This window comes from Branchiostoma floridae, chromosome 12 (genome assembly GCF_000003815.2).
Source record: "Branchiostoma floridae strain S238N-H82 chromosome 12, Bfl_VNyyK, whole genome shotgun sequence".
Taxonomy (NCBI): domain Eukaryota; kingdom Metazoa; phylum Chordata; class Leptocardii; order Amphioxiformes; family Branchiostomatidae; genus Branchiostoma; species Branchiostoma floridae.
Window position 1 is genome coordinate 3920833 of NC_049990.1, and position 27500 is coordinate 3948332.

Below are 27500 nucleotides of genomic sequence, written 5' to 3' on the forward strand. Positions count from 1 at the left end.
GACACACATACACAAACATACGCACAGACACAGAAGCACACAGACAAACACACAGACGCAAGCACGCATGCACACACACTGACACACACACACACAGATACTGCGTACATACTCAGTAAAACACACACATACACACGTACATACACACAGACACATTCACACACGCGCGTGCAAACACACACACACACATACATTCACACTCACACACACACATAACTACACACACGCACACACATGTACACACAGACACAAACACACACACAGAAAAGACAATTTACAAGGAGAGGAACTGTTCGTCTCTATCTCCCTCATGATCACAGTGTAATATATATTTATTCTGCAGGATTTTCTCTGCCTACGCCATGGACGTGATTTCCAGCACGGCGTTCGGCGTGGATATAGACGCGCTCAACAACCCGGACCATCCTTTTGTGACCCACGCCAAGGCGATATTTGACATGAATCTCCTCAAAATGTATTTATATATCATGGGTGAGTGTTGTACTCACATTACGTTATCCATCCATCCATCCATCCATCCATCCATCCATCCATCCATCCATCCATCCATCCATCCATCCATCCATCCATCCATCCATCCATCCATCCATCCATCCATCCATCCATCCATCCATCCATCCATCCATCCATCCATCCATCCATCCATCCATCCATCCATCCATCTATCCATCCATCCAATTTTATTCGCCTCTGTCTACATACAATTATGTTCCATAACTGTCTTTCTGTTCATATAGCAACATACGACAAATGCATGAGCACAGTTTATGGCAGCAATGTTCGTTCATAGGGACAAAAACTCTCCAACAAAATTTGAATCTTGCCTATTTGTTTCTTCCCCGCTACAGTTCCGCCTCCATTCAACTACCTGTTCACACTCTGGGGATTTACCTTCTTCCCGAAGTTCGCCACGGACTTTTTCAAACATACCGTGGAAAGAGTCATGAAGATGAGACAAGACAGTGCGGATAATACCGTAAGACCACATTCCTGAAAGACTTAAGTATCTAGAATTCTCATCAATCTTAGTATAAAAGATATCGTTTGTTTCTTCTCCTCTCCTCTGTAGTAAAGAAATTAAGTCAATGACCTTGACCAGGAGGCTGTCACCATAGTTACTGGTAAAGTAGGAATTATGTAGCAAGCGGCAGGACGGAGCATGAGGGGCTGGTCACTATGTACAGTAGAAGCAAGTTAATTGCACAACGGATTATCGCACGCAGCTGTTAATTGCACGAAATCGCCAAATCCGTGGTGGTGTGGTCCAGCTTAACAACTTCGCTTTAGTTGCACAATTCGGATAATTGCACGAAATGCACTGGTAAATGGGGTGTGCAATTAAGCGGCTTCTACTGCACATGGATGTGTTTGAACAAGAAGAAACTGAGCAGTAGGCTAGCTAGACCATATAAAGGTTAAAAGTATTTGCTTCATAGGCTAGACCATAAGGAGGTTAGTATTTTGTATGCTTGCCTGGAGGGGAGGGAGTTCTTTTCCGGAGCTGCACAGAAAGTGCCTGGTGCCTACCCTTAGCATCTTCATTGATTAATCTTTTAAACAAATTTTGATCACAAAGGTTTCTGCAAGAGGGACTGAAGCATGTATATTTTTAAAATCTTGGCAAAAATTGTGACTTTTGGCATGCTTTGACCTGTGAATGACCTTCATATTCAAGACATGGACTGGTCCATTAGGAGAGGGGGTGAAATCATGACATCATGACAATCATCTGGCTGTAGCTCGTTAAAATGCCTGAATTGAACTCGGGCTTTTATAGCCAAAACAAACCTGACAAATCCAGCTTTGCAGTGGGGGTAAAAACTTGAGGTTTGAAATGTAAGTAAATGTGTATTTAAGTGATTGATTTGCATGTCTTAACCACGTAGGGCATGGGAAATCCGATTTAGAACTAGAAGCCCCTCCCCTGAAAACTCTTACTTAACTCTGAAAACTCTGTATGTCATTTTTTCAGGAACGAGTGGACTTTCTCCAGCTGATGCTCAAGGCCCACAACAAGCACCGAGACGAGACGGCAAACGGTGCGACTCTTGGTAAGTAAGGCAAATTATTTGTATTACGGAGCACACACACACACATACATACATACATACAGACACACACATGCAGGTACACACACACACACACAGGCACACAGACACAAACACACCACACACAGGCACACACACACACATTCACACATTCACAAATACACACATACACACACACACACGCCGTAACATATGATGCATCGTAATGTTATATTCTGAATTCTGTCGATCGAAAATCCAGTTCACTGGCACTGTCTTTTTGTCTTTATCTAACATCTAGGTCCAGGACTGTCCAAACAGGAGATCGTAGGGAACTCGATGATATTCTGGCTGGTCGGCTACGACACCACCGCCAACACCATCGCACTCACGGCCTACAACCTCGCACTGAGTCAGGAGGCACAGGACAGGGCCGCGGGGGAGATCCACAGAGTGGTACAGAATCGGGTGAGTTCCTCTCATGGGACGTCTTGTAACACTAAAAATACTTTTTTGTTGTAATTCATGAATATTCATGAATAGTCATTAAATTATGACTAAATCATGATGACTTATTATTAGAGTCTTTTGATGTTGCACACAGCCTGGCTGCATTCCTTATACCTTTGTTTAACTAGCATCCGTCGTAGAAAATGTTTACTTTTGAAGGATTGTTTCTTACCCAGGGGAAGCTCGACTACGAGGCAGTCCATGAGCTGCACTACCTGGAGATGTGCGTCAACGAGACGCTGAGGATCTACCCCGGGGCAAAGAGGTTTGTTATCTGTCTGTTTATTTGTTTATTCTGCCCTTCAACATACTCATTTTCAAACTGTATTCGTCTCTAAATCACCTTTTTCTCTAGGTTATGTACTATATTTTCTATTTACAGTTATTTAACGAGAATGAGACAACTAGCAGGAATTGCTTACTAGTATCTGACACCCAGACAATGAAAATGAGACTAAAGTTGATAAAAAATATTGCAATAACAACACGAAAGAAGCAAATAGATCTGGATCTAGGAACATAAAGTTGGTGCAAAAACTTATGATGAGCTTCTCGTGAATAATGAAGGTTCAAAGTTTATAAAAACAAAGAAGATTCACCCTTTTTTTTATTTTCAGGTTTGACCGTGTCTGTAGGGAGGACGCTGATATCAACGGTCTGCATATTCCAGCGGGAATGAACATTAACTTCCCTGTGTGGGTCATCCACCATGACCCTGAACTCTGGCCGGAACCGGACAAGTTCAAGCCTGAGAGGTTGGTTTTTCTATTTCTTCGTTTGTTTGTTTCTTTGTTTTGCGTACATTGTGAGTAGCCTTTCACCCATCGACTTTGTACAGCAAGTGCAAATTGGCTCGGTGGGACTGATATATGAATATCCATCCACTCACACCATGGGACCTGTTTTATTAGCAATGGGTGTTGTTTGTATCGTACTTGATAGAGAGGGTAGAAGGAGACAAACAGACAGACATACAGACAGGCATTAGAGATAAAGAAAAAGGCAGATAAAGGCGGAAAAAGACAGTGAGGAAGAGGCCATCGACTACCTTTTTGCTATTTTGGAAATGGAATACACACTGTGACCTACTCATTCATTGTGACTATTCCTGCCCAGGTTTTCAAAGGAAGAAATAGCAACCCGAGATCCGTACGCCTTCCTTACGTTTGGGGTCGGACCTAGAGCCTGTGTGGGCATGCGCCTAGCCATGCTGGAGATCAAACTGGCGCTGGCCAAAGTCTTGGAGAAGTTCCGTTTCGTCACGTGCGAGAAGACTGAGGTAACCAGCACCTTCGCGGTGTCTTGTCTTTTATCACCTCAGTTGAATGGGAGGTGTTTTTGTTTGATGTTTCTGTCTGTCTTCCTACTTGCCTGTGTCTTAGAGTATACTTGAATGTGCGTATGTGTGTATGTATGTGTGTGTGTGTGTGTGTGTGTGTGTGTGTGTGTGTGTGTGTGTGTGTGTCAAGAGGATGCCATCCATAAAATTAAGTCACTGTGGCCTTACCTGAGGATAAGTCATTCTTTTTCGCAAAAAAATAATCGATATCTTACAAGGAGGTCCATCCTTTCCAGATTCCCCTTCGTCTGGCAAACAACAACGGGAACAAGGTAGAGGGTGGCGTGTGGCTGAAGGTGGAGGCTCGCGGCCAGGCTCCAAGCAGTGTATAATCTTCATGTAGTTTGAATTTATTGGTTTTTAAAGGGGCATTCTAATCCAGAAAGAAGTGTTATTGGTTTTAGGAAGTAATAAATGCATACAAATTCGCATTATACGGTAATGTACAATCAACAGTGCACTTAACTGAAGTGTGTAGTAATTCATTGTACTATTGATTGGCTGTATATCTTTTTACCTAATGGACTAAATACAGTATCCAAGGTATCCAAAGCAAATCGAAGGTATCCAAGACACCTTAGTGTCATGTAACAAATGTTTGCCCACATAAGCTTCCTGAATCTGCCAAGAATCTTTAAGTTATATCTAAACATAGTTATTTTTTCACATTTCAGTACCTAGACAGTAACTGTCCAGACCAAAAATTGACAGCAGCAGAACGCAGTACATTACTACAACTTCTCTTCTCTTCCGGTTGAAGCGACCGCAATCATCTCGTTGATTATTCTGTCGCTTATGGGTGGTCAAGGGTCGAGGCCACCGGCCAAGGTTTTAGGTTGTCACATACGCACGGAGACCATTGACACAAACGTGTCAGTGGTAGAGGCTTCGACAGCCACTTGTGGTAGCAGGTTCCAATCACTTATAGTGCGCGGCAAGAAAGAGGCCTTGCGGTACAATGTAACTAGTATCCCTATTGTTTCCATTGAAGTACATCAATCAGTATATCTAAAAAATGTATTTCATATACTATAGCTATCTTTAACTTATGTTCCAGACGTGGCCAATTTACGTAGTGTGCAAATGAGTAATCAATATTTATTGATAGACCTTGTACCTTGTAATAGTTATGATAAGATAATTGTATTAACATACCGGAAGAAGTATCCGTACTTTTTGAGTGTAAATAAAATTCACAATTATCCAGCACATGTATCCATGTTTTGTTACATGAGTTCAACAAGCCATTCGTAAATAAGAGTGGCGTGTCTTATCTTCTGGAAGTAATGAACTCAACTGAAAAGTGGAATTCGCCATTGTTTTCGAGGCGATCCATGGATTATACAGTATACAACCTATTTGTGGTGCTCTGATACTTACAGAGTTCAACTGTTGTAAAAAGATAAATACAGCAGATGCAAACATTTCTATAGAATTACTTTCTGCCGACCTCATACCAGAAGAAAAAAAAAATTCACGAGTCTTAGTGGCAAGTGTGCAGATGTTGACACACTGGCAACACCAAATCTGTAGGTGTTTTTGGTACCTTTAGACAGATTAGCCGTGAAGCTCGGTGGGCGTCACTCCACCGTCATGGGGGCAGGGGCATGGCGAGTATTTAACTCAGGACCTACTGATTCTGATTCCAACGCTCTAGCCGTTGCGCCACACAGACACAGACATACCAGAAGACACTGTGACAATAGATGTTTTATTTCAGATGAAACAAAACTGGACAGTAAATTGTACGTCACATTCTATTGCGCCTTCGCTAAGATGAAGGTTTTCTTTTTTTATAAGTAAAGACAAGTATCTACATATAGATACATGTCTAATTTGTATAATCAATGAAGAACAGTTTTATGTCATTGGTGTTAAATATACATATAACATATGTAATTGGTTCAAAGAACATGCACAGAATATGCAAATTGTGCAAAATGGTCCTAATTTTCATTATCAACAAAAATGTATAATATCTGAATTTCATCATTTGAACAGAGAAATGTGACTCTCATTAGGCATAAACTTTAAATTCTATTTACATGATTAAGGTAATGTTAGAATAGCTGATTTTAATAGTATTCATGTACTTTAGGTAGGACCAAAAGAAGAAATAAGCTAACAGAAATGTCAAGATAATGTACCGATCCCAAAGCCCCCTGTTCGATCATGGTTCTATTTCGAACACCTCCGTCAAAAATAGACATTTCTGTCCAATGGGGCAGTTTTTGACGGATGTGTTCGAAATAGCCTGATAGGGGGTTCTATCTGTTCGATATGGCGTTCGACAGGATCGGTCCATTGTGGATCCAAATAAGGTCAATGTAAAGTCAGAGATAGGTACAGAAGCCTGGCATTCAGACAAATTTAGAATACATGTATTACAATCACCACATCTGCTTGGAGATTATTTAGAAGTGACAAGAGTTGAAAATTTTACAACAAACACACTTCAAAATGAAGTGCACTTCGTCGTAGAAGTATGTTAATGATATAATATTCTATTCAGTCAGCTAGAAAGTAGATTCCCTCGCATGAGGCATATCAGTCGCACTAAAAATATTATGGTCCTCAAACGGACTATTGCTAAACCCATACAATCCTACATATTAACTACAATACCGAAAGAGGTGCGAAACCGAACTTCTATGCTAGACTAGACCTATGATACTTTTACATATATGTTTTGTCTTTGCTGTACGTAGCTCGGTTAGGCAAATATGTACTTCATATAATCCTACATGTTCACTATTACCAAGAAGTGAGAGGAAGCTAATCATAACCTCTATGCTAGACTACACCTATGATAGTTACATGTATGTTTTGTCTTTGCTGTGACCTGTACGTAGCTCGGTGGGGCAAAGATGTACTTTTAAGAGTCTGTGGATACATTCATCCTTCATTAGATAGGACAAGTAGTATTCTTTTCTTAAATAGGAAGCATCTAAGGTCTTCATTACTGAAGTGATTAAACTGTAATATCCAACACCAAAATTGGACACCCAAATTTTCGACTGAACAGCACCAGTCTTTGTCAAGAAATGAACAATCCACTGCTGTCGTGACGTCACGTTATGCAGAGAGAACCCGTGACTCAGTAAGCAGTGCCATATGGTGGGTCCAATTTTTGTGTTGGATATTACAGTTAAATCACTTCAGTAATGACTTCTACCAACACAGATGAACTTTCAAGTTAAGGTCTTCATTGTTTTCCTTGGCCGCACCACCGGTTAGGCTGAAGACATGCGGACCCTGGGAGTGTGTGTGCGCGCCTCCACCTTCAACCACACGCCGCCTGTCACCTGATTACCGTTATTGTTCTCCAGACGAAGGGGAACCTGAGAACAATGGACATTAGCTTATCAATAAGTAACCGTGTACAGCAACGTTTCATTTCAACGTTTTTGTTTCGAGAGGAGAGGGAGAGAGACTGAGAAAATGACAGATATGTCTAACCTACATCGACGTAAAATGACAGATAAATAAGTAGAGAGAAAGAATGTCAGATATATAGATGTACATGTAGATGGTTCAACTGTAGTAGATCACGATAGATAGATGGAAACACAGAAAGATGTGATAGATGTGATAGATCAATGATTGATTGATTGATTGATTGATTGATTGATTGATTGATCGAACACTGTATACTAACATGATTATTCAATTTGGAACAGGTATGATGGCAAATTTAGCATCAACCAAATATTACGTAAAGTTATGTTCAATTAAATGAATGCATGCTTTATTATGTACTTCATTGTAATATATTGATTTGCTTATATCTTATATTGAATTTAGATATACAGATGTATATAATTAAAGTAGAACACTGTAGCAGTGATAGCTTAATAGATACCTCAGTCTTCTCACAAGTGACGAAACGGAACTTCTCCAAGACCTTAGCCAGCGCATGTTTGATTTCCAGCATGGCGAGGCGCATGCCCACACAGGCTCTTGGTCCGGAGCCGAAGGGCAGGAAGGCGTACGGGTCACGTGACTCCTGCTGTTCCTTAGAGAACCTGTCAAAACAACAACGTCTTCCTTAAGCCCCCTTTACAAATCAAGAATTTTGCTCGGCCGAGTTGTCAGCGAGCTCTAAATTACGAAGAGGTATGACCTTGATGCCGACGAAGAAACGCTGCCATTTGTCCGTAGGCATCAGGGTCATGCCTCCTTGTAATTTAGAGCTCGCTGCCGCAACTCGGCCAAGCTAAATTCTTGATTTGTAATACCTCCGTCACATTAGGCGCGATTCGATCGGACGACGAGTCTGCTAGCTCTAAATTACGAGGAGGCAGGACCCTGATGCCGACGAAGAAATGACAGAGTTTCCCCCTTCCCGTCAGAGTCATGCCTCCTCGTAATTTACAGCTCGCAGACTCGTCGTCCGAACGAATCGCGCCTAATTGTGAGAGGGGTATTATATTAGAGAACTTAGAGAGATGAAAAGAGGAACATCAGAAGACGCTATATGTATAGAAATGTCACATGCAGCTGTCATGCTGAAGCACCCTTTGTTTAGAAGTTCTCCGAGTTAGGCGTAAGTCACATTGACAAACCGGAGTCAAGCCGGGCAGCTATTGGGAGCGAAAAGAATGATATAAGAGACATCAGAATACACTAAATTTCAAAATAAGATTCGTGGGCATAATATTTGTATTTTTCTAGGTATACGTTTTAAGTTTTCGTTTCTTTAAACATCCCGGCCGTTCCCCAGTTTGTAAATGTGACCTAAACCTTAGGTCCCCTTTTCACTAGACGGCAGTCACCCTTAATTTGATCACTAGCATATGACGAAAGCTCCAATCTATACATTTTCATGGTTAGAACAAGTGATGGAATGGATGCAAAATCTGTTCAATCATTTTTCTGTCTTAAATCTTTTTTTTTCTTAAGTAAAAAATACGACATTTCAGTCTGATTATCTCCAAACTTTGCTAGTTTTATATAGCCAAGAATCTAGTATATAACGTAATCCTTTCATGATGAAAAAAAAAGGATGGCTGGCATGAATTGTGCGACAATCTCTAAAAATTTAGAAGGCACCTCTCTGGTCTGAACTTCTCCGGCTCCGGCCAGATCTCCGGGTCGTGGTGGATGGCGTAGGCGGGGATGTTGATGATGGTCCCCGCCGGGATGTGCAGACCTTTCACCTCGATATCTTCCTTACAGACACGATCAAACCTGAAGGCGATAACGGAACAGAAAATGATTACATCAGGTTGGTAGAATATAGGATATAGGACAATTATTTCCAAAACCAGTAGTTCCCTGGACGAGGGGGGGGGGGGGGGGGTACAAGCTTAGTCGCATCTGAAACTGTTTTCTCGCCGCAAAAGCGTCACCTACATCGGGTACTTATAGCGGCGAGAAGCAGAAGTCGGAATCTCCAAGGAAGGTGTCTGAGAGACACATATAAACACAAGCCAAGTAAGTAATTCTTCTGTTTCCGGAACAATCCAGATGTTAACTATAGGTATACATAGGCCATTGATCATCCAAACTAAGTTACCAACACTTTGGAAAATTTGAACATAGCACTGTTCAATGGAGAGAAGACATGAGGGTGTAATGTGTGCAATTTAACTACACGCACTGTCATTGTAGTCTCTGGCATACTAACTAGTTAACTATCCATCTAAGCCTTCTTGAGGTATGTAGCTCACCCATATACATGCACACAAACTACTGAAAACACCGTCTTCTATGCAAATATACAGAAAGAACAGGACTGACCTCTTTGCCCCAGGATAGATCCTCAGGGTTTCGTTGACGCACATCTCCAGGAAGCGCATCTCGTTCAGAGCCTCGTAGTCCAGCTTCCCCTGGGTTAGTGAGTCACGTTCAAATATCAATTTGCTTATAAAGCCTCTGTGAATGTGCTTACGCGTGTATTAGGAAGAGAAGAGGCATTTATATAGAAACTGTAAATCTAGTTGTAATAATAAGTCGCCAGAGGGCCCAAAACCTAACAAATTGTGTTAGCTAGAACATGACCTATATAACGACATACCAAATTTCATGAAAATCCATTTTTGTCTTATGCTACTAAACCTTATAAAATCATACATATACACACACCACCAAAACATAACCTTCTTTCCTTCTAAAAGATGATTACAGTTTGACCATCATTTTGCTGGATTTTTCAGCGTTCCCGTGATGTGGCTCTTCTTCTCTCACTCACTCTCATGGCAGGGCGTTGTCACTCTTTCTAATACCCCCTTTCCACTAGGACGGCGCTCTCGCCGCGCTCTCTCTGCGACCTAGAATTTGACAGAACGCTCAAAGAATTCTGTAGAAAAGAAACGAATCTTTTTACACCTTGTGTGTTTTGTTGTCTTTTCAGTCACACTTATACGTTTTATATGATGTACCAAGTGTGAAGGTGAAGATTACACATATCTTATTTAGGTCGCAGTGAGAACGCAGCGCGATCGCCGTCTAGTGGAAAGGGGGCCTAAGGAATCCCCCCCCCCCTTCTATACTCTCCAAGCAGAGGTTAGGCTCCTGCTGTTTTTTAAACGTTTTTTTAGTATTTTTTATCGGGTGACACAGCAAGATAAAAGACAAAATAGAAAGCCCGATAAAAACCACAAAAAAGTAATAAAAAACAGCCGAGCCTAACCTCTTCTTGGAGAGTATCCCTTCCATACACTGTTAAACACGGTGTTAGACGGTGATCGAGAAACAACTCACCCGTGCCTGTACAACTCGGTCGATCTCTTCCCTGACCTTGTCCTGTGCCTCCTGGTTAAAGGCGAGGTTGTAGGCCGTGAGTGCGATGGTGTTGGCGGTGGTGTCGTAACCTGCCAACCAGAAGGCTAGGGAGTTCCCTACGATCTCCGTCATGGACAGGCCTGGATATTACAAATAATTTTAAGACATGGTGTAAACGGTAGGACCACATGACAACAGTGAAAAAGCGTACATTGAGATGGTTTTGTCATGCGGCAAGGTACTACAACGGACAGTCCCTGGAAGCCGGAGAAGAGGGAGACAGAAGAAACGATGGGAAGACAACAAAAAGGAATGGGCCTGGTTGAGGTAAGCAAAAGCCATAAGAGCAGCGAAGGACAGAGACAGGTGGAGGAGAGTAGTGGATAAAGTCATAGTGCCCCAACGACCAATACAGAGGTCAAAGGATAGGTGAGGTGAGGTAAATGGTATATGAGAAGCAAAACGGACTAACTTAGGTCTAAATTGTTCAGCAGTTAGTAACTTTGTATAATGAATGAATGAATGAAGACCTTTATTGTACAATTTTGCCCAACCGAGCTAAGTAATGGTGTATTGATATTCTTAAAAACTGATAGAATAATGTGATAATACTTTCATTCAATGTTCTCTTTCATGGACAGACCTGGACATCAAAATGGTGTTTAGAGTTGGTATAAACGGTATATAAGAAGCAAAAAGCGGACTTTGCTCTAAATTGTTCAACATTTGGTAACTTTGTATACTGAAGAAATGATGTATTGATATTCTTCAAAACTGATATAACATGCTGATAAAGCTTTCATTGTCTTACACAATTCTGTACTGGCGTTTGCATGTCCGCTTGCTTCTTATTTGTTCGTTTGCTTGTTTGTTTTGTCGTACAAAAAACAAGTATTCCAATACTTGCCTTGCTTGTCGACAGCCTCTTCACTTGTCTTCTCGTCTAGAGTCTTATTGTGCGCCTTCAGCAGGAGTTGAAGGAAGTCCACTCGTTTCTTCAAATATAATCAATAGTACATTATTGATCATGAGTTCAAAAATACACTTAAGTTCGTGAATAGTTTCATCAGATTAGTACGTCACCGAATAAAGAGACTCTTTTTACATAACCATTGGTTTATTCCACACCGACGTTTCGGTCACCGTCTGTCACCTTCTTCAGGGCAATTCTGACTGGTTCACATAAACGTAAATATTTTGAACAATCTGAACTGTGAGCAGCGACACCTGTCCTGCAGTACAATGTGAACCAGTCAGAAAAGCAAGTCAATTGTAAATTCGATTGAGTTCAAGTTTTTTTCATAGTTTATCTTTACAAAACGTTTGTTTATTGGAAGTAAAATAACAAGTCAAAATATTAGTTATCATCGCTACAAACAATTTGTAACAAGCTATCATGATAGTTGATATACTTGTACGAGTAAGTTATACAATCAGGATTTTTTTACAAATCTTACATCATCGTCAGGGTTGCCTCTTCTCATCTTGATGACATTGTGCACGGTTTGCTTGAAAAAGTCCGTGGCAAACTTCGGGAAGAGGGAGAACCCCCGGAGCTTGAAGATGTGGTTGAATGGAGGCGGTACTGCAGTAGAAAATAAACTTGATTATTAAGAAACTTCGTGAATAAGACCTCTTATTACTGGAGGGAGACCAACATTGGATTCGTATGGCATATAACTTTACAATTGGTATCTGGCCAAAAAGTATGATTTGAAAGGCAACAAAGCACACAACTTACAAAACACATTTCCTAAAGCTAAGGGCACAACCATTCGTACGTGAAAATACGTGCTGTCTACGTGCAAAAACATGGGCAATCTTTTGGGATCCGTAAGTGGTAAGTACCGCCTCCGTACGAACTCGTATAGAATCCGACGGATTTTGGAGCACTCAGACACGCCGTAGAACTTCACGTGCAGGCAAAACTTTGTGTACCATCGGGCTGTGGATTCGCCCCCCGCATTCATGCCAGTACGGGCGACACGCCTGTCCTGTGCAGTCTGAACATTTTCAGAAGTACTTGGCGGACGTCCCCCCCCCCAAAAAAAACGTGGATGCTAACACAAGTATGTATCGGAATCATTTGTCTTTCCTAGAGCCTTAGAATGCACTAATAACTGAACTTGGACATGAAGTAGAATAAAGTCTCTAAAGAGTCAGTTTAGTAGACAATGTACACTAGATATAGTCATTAGACAGAATGTTATTTTTCATTACATCGTCTTTAATATAATAAGAAAAGCAGCAACGCTATAAGGATGTCATAGCAGATACAAATGCATGTAGACGGATCAAAGGATAACAATGCTTATCGACACTCACGCATGACATAGAAAAACCCTTTGAGCATGTTGATCTTGAAGATTGCCTTGGCGTGGGTAGCGAAGGGATGGTCCGGGTGTTTGAAAGAGTCCACCTCCACACCGAACGCCGTACTGGAGATCACGTCCATGGAGAATGCAGAGGACAGCCTATAGAAAGTGAAGAAAGGTATTTAATAGGGGAAATAGTAGAAATAAGGTTGAAAACATAGCACAGCTGCCCAGAGCTACAGAAACGGAGATGGGCGCACCATCCTGATGCGGGAAGAACTTTTGAATTAACGTTTTAATCAAAACCTACGTCATATTTTTTACCCGGGGCCCGGCCGGGCTGTTTGTGAAAACGAAAAGTTAAAGTTTATGACAATAAGTATGCATAAGGCATGCTATTAAATCATTTTTGGTACGTTTTTCTTGTCTTTTATATCGCACTTTTTGTTCCATAAAACTGCCCTGCAGGGCCTCGTTGTGGAAATGTGACGTTACATTGCTACATGACCCTCTGATGTTCTGAAATACGTGTAGTAGCCAAGCTAGCTAAATCACAGCCTTTATCATGATCTTAAAACAGTTTATTTACTGTAGAAACCGACTAACAGCTACTCTCTGTAGCCTGGTATTCAGCAGTATTATACGTATTATAGCTCCCGAGTCTCTTCTGTCCTCTCCGTATTTGCAGAGAGGACAGAAGAGACTCGGGAGCTATAATTCGGATGGATACCAGGCTAGGTTTCTGAACACTCACTCTTTCATGTCGAACATGACTCTCTTTTCCTGCTTCTCCATCAGACTGGAGACCAGACCGTCGGCACACTTCTCCACAAGCGCGGACATCTGCCAGGAGAGATGAAGAGGGTTACTGTGGAAACTTAACTCTTCTAAACAAATAGATAAATAAGCATACAAACAAACAAACAAAACAGATAAGTCGGTGGGCAGTTCAACAACAGCTGTAGAACACTGCCACGCAGTTATGTAATATTACGCTATACACGTGAAACATGCCTGTTTGTTTCGTTTTTTTTGTTTCTTTGTGAAAGACTATGATTGCAATGCATGCCTACTATCGAAGCAGAGCTACTGATAACAAAGACGGTATCCATTAGTATCCTATTAATGCTTACCTAGATTTTAAGTTCAATCGTTTCTTGACATACAGTAAATAGGTAATTAGGAGTCACTTCCATACACAATCTCGACACAGTATAAACAGGCACTGGACAGTAGATCGTGCCATGCCGATAAATTCTTAAGCGACAAAGAAGAAAAACACCCATGGCATCTTAATCTAGAGACTTATTGTGACTAGGTAAAGAAAGTACAATCGTTTCCTTCCATACGTTCGTGACAACCACACCTGTTTGAGCTTGCTTGAGCTGAAGGTTGGTGAGATGGCGCTGCGGACCCGCTTCCAGTCGGTGTCCTCGATCACGAACAGGCCGCCTGCAAAGGCTTCAAGGAGGGAGCCTAGATCCTGGAAAAGAATAAAGGAAAGATCAGCATGAAACCCCAAATAGCAGGTACTCATGCAACTGGACATGATTTTGAAAATGCCAGACGTTTGAGGTAGCTTCCACAACCTTTCGTCAATGACACTGAGCAGATCGTTTTGAAGAGAAGGTTTTCTAGCCTGACTATTAATTGATATAGTGAATAAGGCTGCGACACAATGATGAATTGATAAGAATGGATAAATATGTAGATGAGTTTAAGACATTTTTAGATAGTCAGCATGAAAGTTAATCTGTAGTCATGGTAACGGATATGTGGAAAACTGGTAGTATGCAACACCGAGAATACACTAAATGCCCCCCTCTTCGTGGCCTCTAAAGCTAAATAACTTAGAGATCTGATAATGGAAAATAAGAACATCATCATCATCATCGTCGGTCGACGTGTGACATACCCTTTTGGTGGCTAACTACAAGACAGAGATGCGCCAGGTCTCTTGTCAAGAACTTATAAGTGCTCAAAGAACATTATTTCCACACGTTACTCACCCTACGGTTGCTGAAGTTGTTGAACTGCTTCACTGTGATCTCCTTTATTATTTCCAGGTCGCCGACCATCAGCATTGGTGTCCGGCCTTCAAAGAACCTGCATAGTAGATTTCATATGTATATAATAATCATAATCATAGTACATCTGGTGTATCATTTGCATCCAGTAGTTACCCAATTTCTTTTAGTAATGAGGCTGATTTACGTGTTCGAGGCACCTTCGCGACCACGGGACCCCGTTTAGCCTGGATACCATACCCCAACCTCAAATATCTTTCGTGTTGGAGTCTGGCAGGATGGCTGTAGAAAGGTTCTCGAAGGCCCTTGATCAGAGGGAGGGAAACCTAGGATTGATGACCACTCACACCACAAGTAGCCAGCTACAACACACCACAGTTGGTCAGCAGGCTACCACAGTAGCGAATCAGGTACTTAGTGGTCACTGTTAGGGATTCAAAAAATACAGTTGGGGGTCTTAACCAATCATAGTGGGGTGTAATTACCTCCTGCTGATCCTGCTGCTGTTCTATTGGTGGAGTTTTTTGCCCACTATAAGGGGCAAAATTGAGAAGAGTTCCTATCCCATCCGGCCAGACCCCTGCACGATAGATACTTGAGATCGGGCTGGGGTTTGGTAACCAGGCTAGACCCCGTTTTACGTCTCTTCCGAAGACTTATTCGTGAATTCTTGGTCGGGCTACAGCATCCAGTCTTTCTTGGCGGTCTCCTATCCACGAACTGTCCGGACTGCACGTTGCTACCTCTGAGGTCGAGGGAATCGGGTGTATAAATAAGTCTACTTATTTGCATATAAGGACTAGATGTCTACGCTACGCGGACTCGGTCGTTCATTCGGTGGTTAACCGGTTATAGGAACTGGTCATGAATCATGGCACCGCATACACCTCAGGGCGTTTCATCAACCCTGAATTCACGTTGCACAGTCAGTTCTTAATCTTGAAAGATTTGAATACTAGTCAGCGCCAGAATTATCAGCACCATCAGGTTACGATAACACAGTCCAAATACGTAAAGTACTTACCCAAATACTTTGCCGTACTGCTTATAACATTTGCAGTCGAAGACGTGCGATCCCTGCCAGTATTTAAAGAGATTTTAGTAAAGAATCATTGATTCTAAAAAAGGAACGTGGACTTGTAGAAATGATGAGACTAAATACACCGCTTTTATAAACAATAGTCTTTATGGACACAACACAAATGCAGTGACATTCGTAAGGTCTTCAGCAATGCGAGGGATCGCTGTTGTTGTTTCTATCCGGGGTATTCGACGGCTAGTGCCTACTACATTGTATGAATCATTACTTGCTGATATGTAAATCAACCTTTTGCCAATCACCTGCTTGTTGTCTAACGCTGCTTTACCGTGACATCATCGATATCGTTCGTATTGGACATGCTTATAACTGTAACAGTTATATTCAAATTAACAAGTAAATACAAATCACCTTGTATGAATACAATGATCCTTGTGTCGAATGACATTTCATGTATTTTTTTGCCAACTATCATTTTGTTGCGACCTGTACTTAAAAGTGAGTATATATATGTACAACTACAGTTCCACGACCCCATACCTTCGCCACATGATTAAAAGTTGAAGGTACCGACCTCTGTGTAGCTCAGGATGTTTCCGAAGTTCACTACGGGCTTGGGACCGGGGATCCCCAGCCGTTTGAACGTGTAGAATGGCCATGTTAGATACCTGTGGAAAAAATATACATACAAATCAGCATGTTTGGTTTTTGTTCACATGTTTGTTTGTTTGTTTGTACCTTTCATAAGAGCTTTCGTTACACTTTATTTATGAGAAGCGCACACGACTCTAGGCGTGAAAGTCTGGGACAAAGTTCAACTCTCTTGGCACACAAAATGAATCCATTTTGAATCCATGTTGGCCGTTGGTTCTGTGACGGCCTGCTTGAGAATCCTATGGCATCAAAATCGTACGACGATCACACGACCTATGTGACCGCGCCCTAATACCCCTGTCACATTATCCACGATCTTCGGGCGTATCGATGGAAGGTCAGCCATATTTAAGATCGACAGAGGCTTGCGCGTATTTTTTACCTGAAACCGTCCCTGTCACATATAAGCCATTCTTTGTACTTTGTATAATTGTTATGCAATAAAGTTATAATTGTAAGCGAGGCTCGGGCGATCGCCGCAAAATCGTCGTCCGATCGATTTTCGCCAAATGTGACAGGGGTATTAGCGAGTCAGGCGGGGGTAAAGGCTTACAGCAGCCATCTGCAACCGCGAGAAAAGCTGTTACCCGGGTTATCTTTCTCACTCTTACCATGAGTTTTTACAAACGCTATGCTAACACACGTAAAGATACAGATGCTATGCTAACACACGTAAAGGAATGCACGTGTAAACAACGTGTGTCGCTTGCATCCATTTTGTCTATTTACACATCTGCCACGTCGAGACTTTTTAGTTTAGTTTATAGTGTTTATTTCAAGCAATATGGCCCATACACAAATACAAACAATGATGTACTACTAGATTTTAAAAAAATGACACAGTATCTCAGGGCCCGTGTACAGCGTAGCATATATATATATATATAATATAGTTTCTACAAAACTAGCTCGTATGGAAGACGTACACGTGCAACAAGAGCCTAAATATGTCGTTTCCAGATGCCAGGAGACGAGCCGGAAAGGAATGCGTTAGCTTAAGCCTCCTGGCGTCAAAGGTGTCAACACGCATCTGTGCAAAAAGCCATCTGTTGCTGCTTGACCTTGGTTGAGACATAATAATCTTGATAAAAAGCAACGCAAAATGTCACATCAGTTCTGCAAACCGAAAACCGACCGGGCAGCTTTTGGTGGTGAAAAGAGTGATATAAAAGACACCAAAATACACAAAACGTCAAAATAAGATACATGGAAATGGTGTGTATATTTCTAGGTATACATTTTAGTTTTTCGTTTCTTAAAACATCCCAGCCGGACCCCGGTTTGAAAATGTGACCTAAGCCTTAGTCCATGCAGCGCGCCAGCGCTGTGGTTACACCATAGCCGGGCGCACTACAAGGGAGAACAGTGTGCCATAAACATGATTGAGTGCCTGTGTGCCATCCTAGTTAGCTCACCGAGGCTCTCATAGTCTTTCCTCACCCCGGTAAACTTTTTTTTTTCTATTTTGCTTTTAGACAGACCGTCAGACGGGGACAATGTGGCACTGCATTCAAGTTTTGTAACTTATATTAACAGTGACACATACACGGTACAAACAAAAGGTAAAGGTAGTCTTGGTACCTCCCCGACGAGTCAGGTACCCATTTTTACAGCAGGGTGAAGCGAGGAAGGTCGTGTTAAGTGCCTTTCCCAAGGGCACAACGTCGGGGCGGGGCACGGTGGGGATCGAACTCAGAACCTCTAGGTTCCGAGCCGAACGCTCTACCAGTTACGCCACGCCCGACGCCGACGTAAACTAACTAGGATGGCAATCAGGCTAAGAGACCTTTAGACAGTTCCTCTTAATAAACACAACTTACGCTATCGCCATTTCCGTCACAAAATATTTAAAGAGGAAGCGACGCTATCACTCGCCCCACCCGGGAGATAGCAAGTAAACTTTGGCCGTTTGTTTGTGTCGTTTTCCATTTGGTCGAGGTGAGCGCAAGTACGTACGTAAGCGTATCTTAAAAACTAACGGTAGAGTGTGTACTCCAGCAGTGGTTAGCGGACCTGCCTTTAGAATTAGAAGCCGTGAGTTCGATTCCGGCTGTGAAGCTCACCCGACATGCACGCTACCGGAAAGGGTTGTAATTCTTTGGATGGGACGTTAAGCTGTGGTCCACTGTTTTTTGTGCTTGTCGAAACGAGCTAGGGTAATTCCCCATGTACAATGAACCTGTAAATACTGTACATAGCGTCTGTTCTCTCCAGTGTAAGACTAGCTCAAAAGTGATTTAAAGCTGGATCGAGATCACTTTTCTGTATCTTAAAAACATGTTGTTTTTTGTAAATATTGATGCTATAAAACAGTAATTTGGCATACGCCAATTGCAAATAGCAGTTACTTATGCAACAAATAGCAGTAAACTGGATACTAATTTGGAAACAACCTTTCGTCAGTAACACAGTAATCAAGCACATCCAAACTTCGCAGATATTTTGTCACGCATAGTACGACTGGAATACCCTGACTCTGCTTTGTTCCCCACCCTTACTGGTAGTTTTGGATTCATGTTAAAGTGCTTTTGCTTACTTTTCCCTTTATTCGGCGCAGCGCTGTACATTTTGAACCTTTTTTTTATAAAGGCTCAAATAGGCCTGCAGGCCGCTTTTAGTTGATCATGACGGAAGAGGCAAAGGTAAGTCAATAGATATTACAGTCTGAAACACGATTGTGAGACAAATGAGACAAATAAGTCTATAGCTCTATGTACACATTTTACATACATGTTGCAAAATACTTTTACATACATGTTGCAAAATGCATAGTAGTGTATTTTTTTAGAAGATTAGAGTCCGTTTATTTCGGTCGTTTCCGTTACTTTACGTGTTGTACGTAACAGTTAAAAAAACACTTGAATCCATGGCAAGGCCAGGGCCTGTATATTGACTAACCCGCCTGTTTACGTGCCGATCCACACGTAACTGACAAACCCTGGGAAAATCGATGTTGTATTTCCGATTACGGTCCGGGAAAAATAGGATCGGTAGGTAGGTAGGGTTCTCTTTTGTGGCCAGTCGAAGAGATCCAATAAGTTCAGTTTAACACAGTACTATAAAACTGAGATACGTCAGAACGCTGGTATTAACCCTTAGACTGCCAGAGTTCTATAAAATGCTATCAGTGCCTGGACCTCTTGCTGGACTTGAAAAAGGAACCCCCGAACAAGGCCGAAGTCCCTTCCGAGGTTCGTGCGCTACGCGCGCCCAAAGTTGCTACTTCGGGGGGATACGCTATCCCGGGTATATCCGGGTGCGGTACACAGGACATGTATATGTGTGCCGGATATATCCGGGTTTGGCAGTTTAAGGGTTTTAAGTGCCTTTCCCAAGGACACAAGATCGGTGGCAGGGTTCAAACTCTGGACCTAGCCTCTTCCCAGACTGAGCCCAACGTGCTGACGACTACGCCATGCGATCTCGATTGTGGATATTGCGACACCATAGTTCATCTTTATCCGCGGGGTAACCTATATCCATTGTTTCTGAGACCGGGCAATTTAGGAATATCTAGTCAACGGACAGCTCTTCAACACTGCAGTATCTTGAAAATGCTGCAGGTGGAAAACACAACCCATCGAATTGACATCCCTAAATACCCTGTTTTAAAAAAACAGCCAATATAGGTCACCCCGCGGATAAGGGTAAATTAGCGTTACTATCCATAAAAACCACGTTTTACTAGATAGGCGCTACAAGGCAAACACAATAAAACTAAACTACGTCTTTGATTATCACTTATCCGTCCAAAGGTCACTGATGAGTCCCACTTTTCTTTAAGTCTAGGCTACTTGTCTTGTTGTCATCAAATATTTACTGACAGCAAGTATTTGTTAAAGACTTATCTACACGTGTTCCCACCCAGTCATAAAACTTACCTACACGTGTATCCACCCAGTTCAAGACACGTGAGAGACAGACAGACAGACAGACAGACAGAGAGACACAGAAAGACAGACAGAGAGACACAGACAGACAGACAGACAGACAGAGAGACACAGAAAGACAGACAGAGAGACACAGACAGACAGACAGACAGACAGAGAGACACAGAAAGACAGACAGAGAGACACAGACAGACAGACAGACAGACAGACACAGAAAGACAGACAGAGAGACACAGACAGACAGACAGACAGACAGACAGAGAGACACAGAAAGACAGACAGAGAGACACAGAAAGACGGAGAGACAGAGAGACGGAGAGACAGAGAACAGGGGTGCCTAAGCATTTGCACGAACCCTATGAAATTCGTACGAATATTATGTGATACGCACGAATCACTATGCGAAAACGCACTAATATTATGAAAATCACACGAATCATTATGTGACTACGCCGAGCGATCTCGATTGTGGATATTGTGACACTATAGTTCATCTTTATCCGCGAGGTAACCTATATCCATTGTTTCTGAGACCGGTCAATTTAGGAATATCTAGTCAACGGACGGCTCTTCAACACTACAGTATTTTGAAAATGTTGCAGGTGGAAAACACAACCCATCGACTTGACATCCCTAAATACCCTGTTTTCAAAAACAGACAATATAGGTCACCACGCGGATAAGGGTAAACTAGCGTTACTATCCATAAAAACCACGTTTTACTAGATAGGCGCTACAAGGCAAACACAATAAAACTAAACTACGTCTTTGATTATCACTTATCCGTCCAAAAGTCACTGATGAGTCCCACTTTTCTTGAAGTCGAGACTACATGTCTTGTTGTCATCAAATATTTACTGGCATCAAGTATTTGTTAAAGACTTATATATCTACACGTGTACCCACCCACACGTGTACCCACCCAGACTTACCTACACGTGAGAGAGAGACAAAGAGAGCGATAGAGCGAAAGACAGAGAGAAAGAGAGAGCGAGAGGGAGAGAGACAGAGAAAGAGAGATAGAAAGAGACACAGATAGAGACAGAGAGAGAGAGAGACAGAGTGTTTTTAGACTTGCACAAAAATATTTCCCTGCCATATCCGCTACATTTATGTAAGCAAACTTCATATTTCTAATGCAGCTACACAAACTCTCTATAGCAAAACACATATCTTGCTTTATTTTTGACTAAAAGAGGTGCGCATTTGGATGTTTGTTAGCTAGTGTACATTGTATGTATTAACTTTGAGCATGTCTTGTTGTTGAGGCCACGTGTTTATTCTAATTTTTGAGCTCCCAAATAGCCTGGGTACAACCCTCATAGTAACCACTGGCCCAATCTTTTCGCTTGCTAACCACGGATTACCTACCAGGCTATCTAGAAACAATCCCCGTTGTCTAGCTGCTAGGATGGAGTGGAGCACGATTGTGGAGACAGTTTAGGGCGACACGGAAGCCTTGCTTATACATCAACATGTATGACATCGAACTTTTGGACCATTGACTCCAAATTCCATTCAAACTATTTCAAGGACAACTGAGACGATTGACTCCAAAGAGGCTAAAGTCTCTTTATTTGTGTCTCACGTTTCCCGAACACTATTCCCATATACACTATATAGACCAGGAAAAATAACGTTATGTTACTCACAGATAGTAGAGGACCAGGCACACTCCAACCAGTACCCAGGTCGGCGACAACGGCAGCAGCTCCAGCATGGCGACCATAATGTTCGAACAATGATATTTTTCCCTAGTCAATCTTAGCAAAGTTCCTTTTTTTTAAACGTTTTTAGTAGAGAATCTTTTTCAAACGTCCTGAGCACACAAAAAAATTGTTTTTTTCGCAGAGAAGCTTGTTCAAATGTCCTCAGCACAAAGAGTTTCTCCAATCGTTCTCAGAGCTGCCAGTTTTCAGACGTGTGTACTACAGAACTCCATGCCACACTGCGGACGAGCGCGCACTGTAGACCCTATTTGTATGTTCGGTGATCACGCCATAGATAGGGAGGGGAAGTCGCACAAACCAAACAGTCGTTTGCATATCTCTTTCCTGTGGCGCGACCTAGAAAATATTTTCAGAATCCAAGCCTTACGTTTGAACTTTGAGACTTTGAGTTAACTTAGTTAACTAAGAAAATCCATTTGTAGCTTTTCCGGTTGTACAACACTCAGCCGTCGCAGAATCACCTGGACATATCGAAAGACAATTCTTACAAACAACAATAACATACATACATACATACACACTTTACATACGATCGTCAATATTTACATTCTATTTCCGTGACATTAAGGTCAGTTAATGTTCTATTGACTGTACGACAAAGTTCCAAATGCAACTGGTTTGAGTTCTGTCTTCATTAGGCATTCATGTTTCCACAGAACAAAGTACTTCTTTGTCATACAATTTTCACAGAGGCTATAATGATACTGATGATAATGATAAAATCCACCATCGACAAGAATGTGCATATATACGACAATCTTAATTTTGTACGCGACACATCAACATTAAGCTGTTGACGCATATTTGCCGTACGACGTACATGTTTATTTGTTTTGCATACCAGGTAGACCACCTCATGGCGTAACACACCAGGTTTGTACTGAGGAGTGCAAGCTACATATCCGGACTGATTCATTTGGTCCACTTACACCGGGAAGGACCCCTACTCGTTTTGATATAGCTGCGGTGGGTTGTTAACGTGCTCGAGGTGTGGCTCTCCTCAAACACGGGACCTCCATTCAACGTCCTATCCGAGGGACGGCCCTAACCGAAGCTAGCTAGGTATTCATTACCACCAGATTGAAGTGAAGAAATTCGTGTTAAGTGTCCTTTCCAATGGCACAACGTTGTACCATATCAGAGGACTAAAACCCTGGACCTTTGGGCTTGTGCCAAACATCCTACCGTTGCGCTATGCGAAGCCACAATTCCGTAGACCTATATTGTACGTTTCTGCTCTCACAAGCTAAGTACAGGCCAGGATGATAAAGTTCTGAGTAGTTCTGAATAGTCTGAGTACAGCTTACGGTACCAGTTCTAGTGAAGTAAGAGCGAGTTATCTTACGTACATGCAACTACAAAGTCTAATGAGTGCTAGTATGTACAGGTTCGACTTCTTCTATTTTCTTAAAACAGTTGTAGATGTAACGGCAGATGGTGAACAATGTATGTGAGGGCCTTGAAGTGGGTATTTCTGCACATCCGGCAACCTTTCTTTTATTGGGTTAGATTCGTCCTTGTATCGCATCCTGGGATCAAACACAGATGACCCCGCTGTAATAGCATCAAACATGCTGGGGTTATTTGAGGAAGATACTTATCAAAAAAGGAATTGGCAGTCATGAAAAAAAATGTTCGACCGGTGCAACGGCCGAGTGGGTAGAGCCATTACCTTGTATTCACCTTGTGAGTCACATAAAAGACTTTAAATGGTACATGCCGCTTTCCCTGCTTAGCACTCAACATTTGGGAAAGAGTATGGAAGTTGAACACACACCACTACCAGTGGACTAGCCCCCTGCTGTAATGATTTCACAAAGTTGTGTGGCCCAGGGCTACTGAACGGAGATGGACGCCGCCCCTATGCGCCATCGGGCACGGGATGGACTTTGACTGACTATGATACTTACTGGCGTATCATAGATTAGATATTATGGACTATGTAAACTGCGTGTAGCCTCTTTTTGTGCGATTTGCAAACTGTCACAAACCAGTCTATTATTTTCTGCAGTCCAATTTGCAGGTGAAATACTTGCTTAACACACCAGCCCGCTACTGTCCTAACGGAAAAAAAGGCTACGCTAGCCATTTTCGAACTCGACCTTCCTTTTTGCAACCGCTACTCAAATACCAAATATCATTAAAATCCATACACAGCTACTCGAGTTACATACTGTTGACCTACATGTAGGGACACAACATGAGGCCTTAACCAAAAATATAACCTTCTCGGCTAAGGTAATTACGGATCTTAATAGCAAATGTTTTCACGTAGATGTGTCCCTTATGTGTTCTTTGGCACACTTTTGACAGATAAGCCTACTGTTAGAGGCTTAGTGGGCGTCCCTCCAACGTCAGGGGAAGTGGTGTAAAGTGTCTTTTCGAAGGCCACAACGTAGGGCATGGCAAGTATCGACTAGTCTCTACCAGACTCCCGCCTGGCCGAATAAGGGGACTTTGGCCAAGTTAGGAATAAAAGACTAGTACGAGTTGATTTCCCTAACTGTACTCCTCTGGCGTGTTTTCTGTCTTATTTGGCCTTTTTTTACTATTTTTCCAGTGACCTGTGGAACCTGGTAGACGCTAAGTATCGATACCGTGGCCTTTAAGTTCCAAGTCTTACACTCTACCAGTTACGACTTGAACACACTAAATAAGGTCACTTATTGGTATCTATCAAGTTTGCTGAATAGCTCTTAACCCTTTTCAACAGGAATAATGTCAGAACGATGACTGGAACAGCATATGAAGGTCGTATGGAGTGGCAATCGATGGAAGTACATCTAATCAAAAAGCAAACATTGAAGTAACACCAGAACGCCTGATCAGAAAGCAAATAGCGTGATTCTAAGTTATTGATAGTATAATCGACACCAGCTATATGAAACAGTCAGGGCGAAGGCCACGAACAACTGTGTCAATGCCAAGGTGAAATAAAAGAAGTGACCGCTGGTAAAATAATCCGTGACTTATTTATGGTTTCCACCGCATCGATTGCAAAAAAATTTATTAAGCCGATTATATGGACAGTCCCAGACAGGCAAATAATGAAGGACAGGAAAGAAAACGAAGCCCTAATATTACTGATAGCTTAACTGGACAAAGTATGTACTTGTTTATTGTAACACTGGCACAGACCAGTGCAATGTGCTAGGACTTCCTCTACAACGACAGCTGTTCTCTACATTAGAGAACACATAACCCCATATCTACTTGCAAATAAGCTAATTACCAAACCCTCAAACCACACAGCCTGTTCCACAATAACAGGAATATAGGGGTGATTCTGAAATGATCACATCGATTATGAAAACAGCTACCGCAAAAAAACAAAGTCCATCATCGCGCAACTGCGTGCAGAGGACCGGCCAAACTACATACGAATGCGGCAAAAGGAACATAGAGATACAGATGCGAACACTCATCACATCGGACAACAATAATACTCCGTCGTTGGAGGTTACCCACTGTCACAGAATAATAATGGCAGAAGCTCTAATGAACATTACTTTGCGAGGAACCGGAACCACAGTACATATAACTGCATAAAGGCGGACATAGACCGGGAACGGACCGGGAACTACGTCCACTGTCAATTACTCACTCACTCACTCACTCACTCACTCACTCACTCACTCACTCACTCACTCACTCACTCACTCACTCACTCACTCACTCACTCACTCACTCACTCACTCACTCATTCACTCACTCACTCACTCGCTCGCTCGCTCGCTCACCCACCCACTCACTCACTCACCCACTCACTCACTCACTAACTCTCACTCACTCACTCACTCACTCACTCACTCACTCACTCACTCACTCACTCACTCACTCACTCACTCACCCACCCACTCACTCACTCACTCACTAACTCTCACTCACTCACTCACTCACTCGCTCACTCGCTCACTCACTCACTCACTCACTCATCCATTCACTCACTCGCTCACTCGCTCACTCGCCTGCTCACTCACTCATTCATTCATTCACTCACTCACTCACTCACACACTCACTCACTCACTCACTCATTCATTTACTCACTCACTCACAAACTCACTCACACACTCACTCACATACTCGTGCACTCACTCGTTCACCCAATAAATCAATCACCCATTCACTCTCTTAATCACCCACCCAATCATTTAATGACTTATCAACCCACTCACTCACTCATGCACTCACTCTTTTACTGAATTAATTAATCACTCACTCATTCACTTCCTCAATCAATCAATCACTCATGCAATCACTAACCCACTCATTCACTCACACGCACTCACTCACTCACTCACTCTCACTCACTCTCTCACTCACTTAACCATTCGTGTACTCACTCGTTTACTCACTCACCCACTCACTCATTCGTGCACTCACTCACTCACTCACTCTATCAATCACTCTCTCAATCACTCACTCTCTTATTCATTCACTAGCACATGCCGGCTCAACCAGGTTGTGGTGACGTCTGCAGCATAAACAAAAGGAACGTCACCTGGAACAGACATTACGTCACCAGGAACAAACAGAATGACTTCTGTTTCCTACGGCAAGTTCATATCCAGGTGAGCACGTTCACCATGCATATGTTTGTCACCTTGCCCTTTTCCACATTGAAATCGCTGCAATTTTGTTGTGTCAATGAGGATTACCAAGAAAACATTTCCCGGAGTGTCTTTAGCTTGCGGCCCGAAATGTGACTTCGATAACATCTGAGCCTACGGACGTCGCCTGACAAAGAACGGGGTGAGACATTCACAAGGCGTTGTCATACACATTTGTAACAGGTCACAACACACAGATCTTAACATTGTCACGTAATTTCGGTAGGGCGTTGTACACATTTGTACTTGGGTAGCACGTACTTATACAGACAACACTACCGACAGTGTCTTCCTTCACATTTTTGTAGCAGGTAGGGCTGTCCATTGTAATGATACAATCTCTTTTTGGGCAAGAATTGTTGTTTTTGACATGTGTGATCCCTTGTGTTTGAAATTGTTCTGATATTTGATAAGATAATAACTACAGTGCAATGGTGTGGAAAAGTATAAGCCGGATATCCGTAGACAGATATGTTGTTTGTCAGTGTGAATAGTAAGAACACGGTCACAGTGTTAAAATTCAAGTGATCAAGTATGTGCCAACGAGAACGTGGAATGAAAATGATTATGAATCATAATAGTTATGCTTGGGATCATGATGATAATGACAT

At 42.2% G+C, this 27500-nt stretch overlaps 3 protein-coding genes across 3 annotated transcripts in view; 2 read left to right on the plus strand and 1 right to left on the minus strand.

Annotated features, from left to right (window-relative positions):
* Positions 1–4229, plus strand: part of LOC118428028 (cytochrome P450 3A11-like) — a gene marked incomplete at its 5' end in the record, with an annotated part of 7409 nt that extends 3180 nt beyond the window's left edge. Inside the window, 8 exons of the mRNA XM_035837993.1 lie at positions 344–492; positions 870–997; positions 1994–2072; positions 2350–2516; positions 2735–2823; positions 3176–3313; positions 3675–3837; positions 4134–4229. Coding sequence (XP_035693886.1) covers positions 344–492; positions 870–997; positions 1994–2072; positions 2350–2516; positions 2735–2823; positions 3176–3313; positions 3675–3837; positions 4134–4229 — 1009 coding nt within the window. The remainder of the gene's footprint in view (positions 1–343; positions 493–869; positions 998–1993; positions 2073–2349; positions 2517–2734; positions 2824–3175; positions 3314–3674; positions 3838–4133) is intronic.
* A 2775-nt stretch (positions 4230–7004) lies between these two features.
* LOC118428229 (cytochrome P450 3A24-like) lies at positions 7005–22673 on the minus strand. Its single transcript, XM_035838236.1, has 14 exons — positions 22201–22673; positions 16579–16672; positions 15990–16042; positions 14948–15044; positions 14305–14421; positions 13693–13781; positions 12949–13097; positions 12081–12208; positions 11531–11618; positions 10603–10763; positions 9640–9728; positions 8950–9087; positions 7760–7922; positions 7005–7238 (listed from the first exon to the last, which is right to left on the minus strand). Exons 1-14 carry the CDS (start codon positions 22275–22277, stop codon positions 7131–7133), a joined length of 1551 nt encoding a protein of 516 aa, XP_035694129.1. The 5' UTR covers positions 22278–22673; the 3' UTR covers positions 7005–7130.
* Positions 22674–26768: 4095 nt separating this feature from the next.
* LOC118428029 (calmodulin-like) overlaps positions 26769–27500 on the plus strand; it is a 2653-nt gene continuing 1921 nt past the window's right edge. The window contains exons 1-2 of the mRNA XM_035837994.1: positions 26769–26850; positions 26967–27031. The gene's annotated coding sequence lies outside the window, so the exon portion shown is untranslated. The remainder of the gene's footprint in view (positions 26851–26966; positions 27032–27500) is intronic.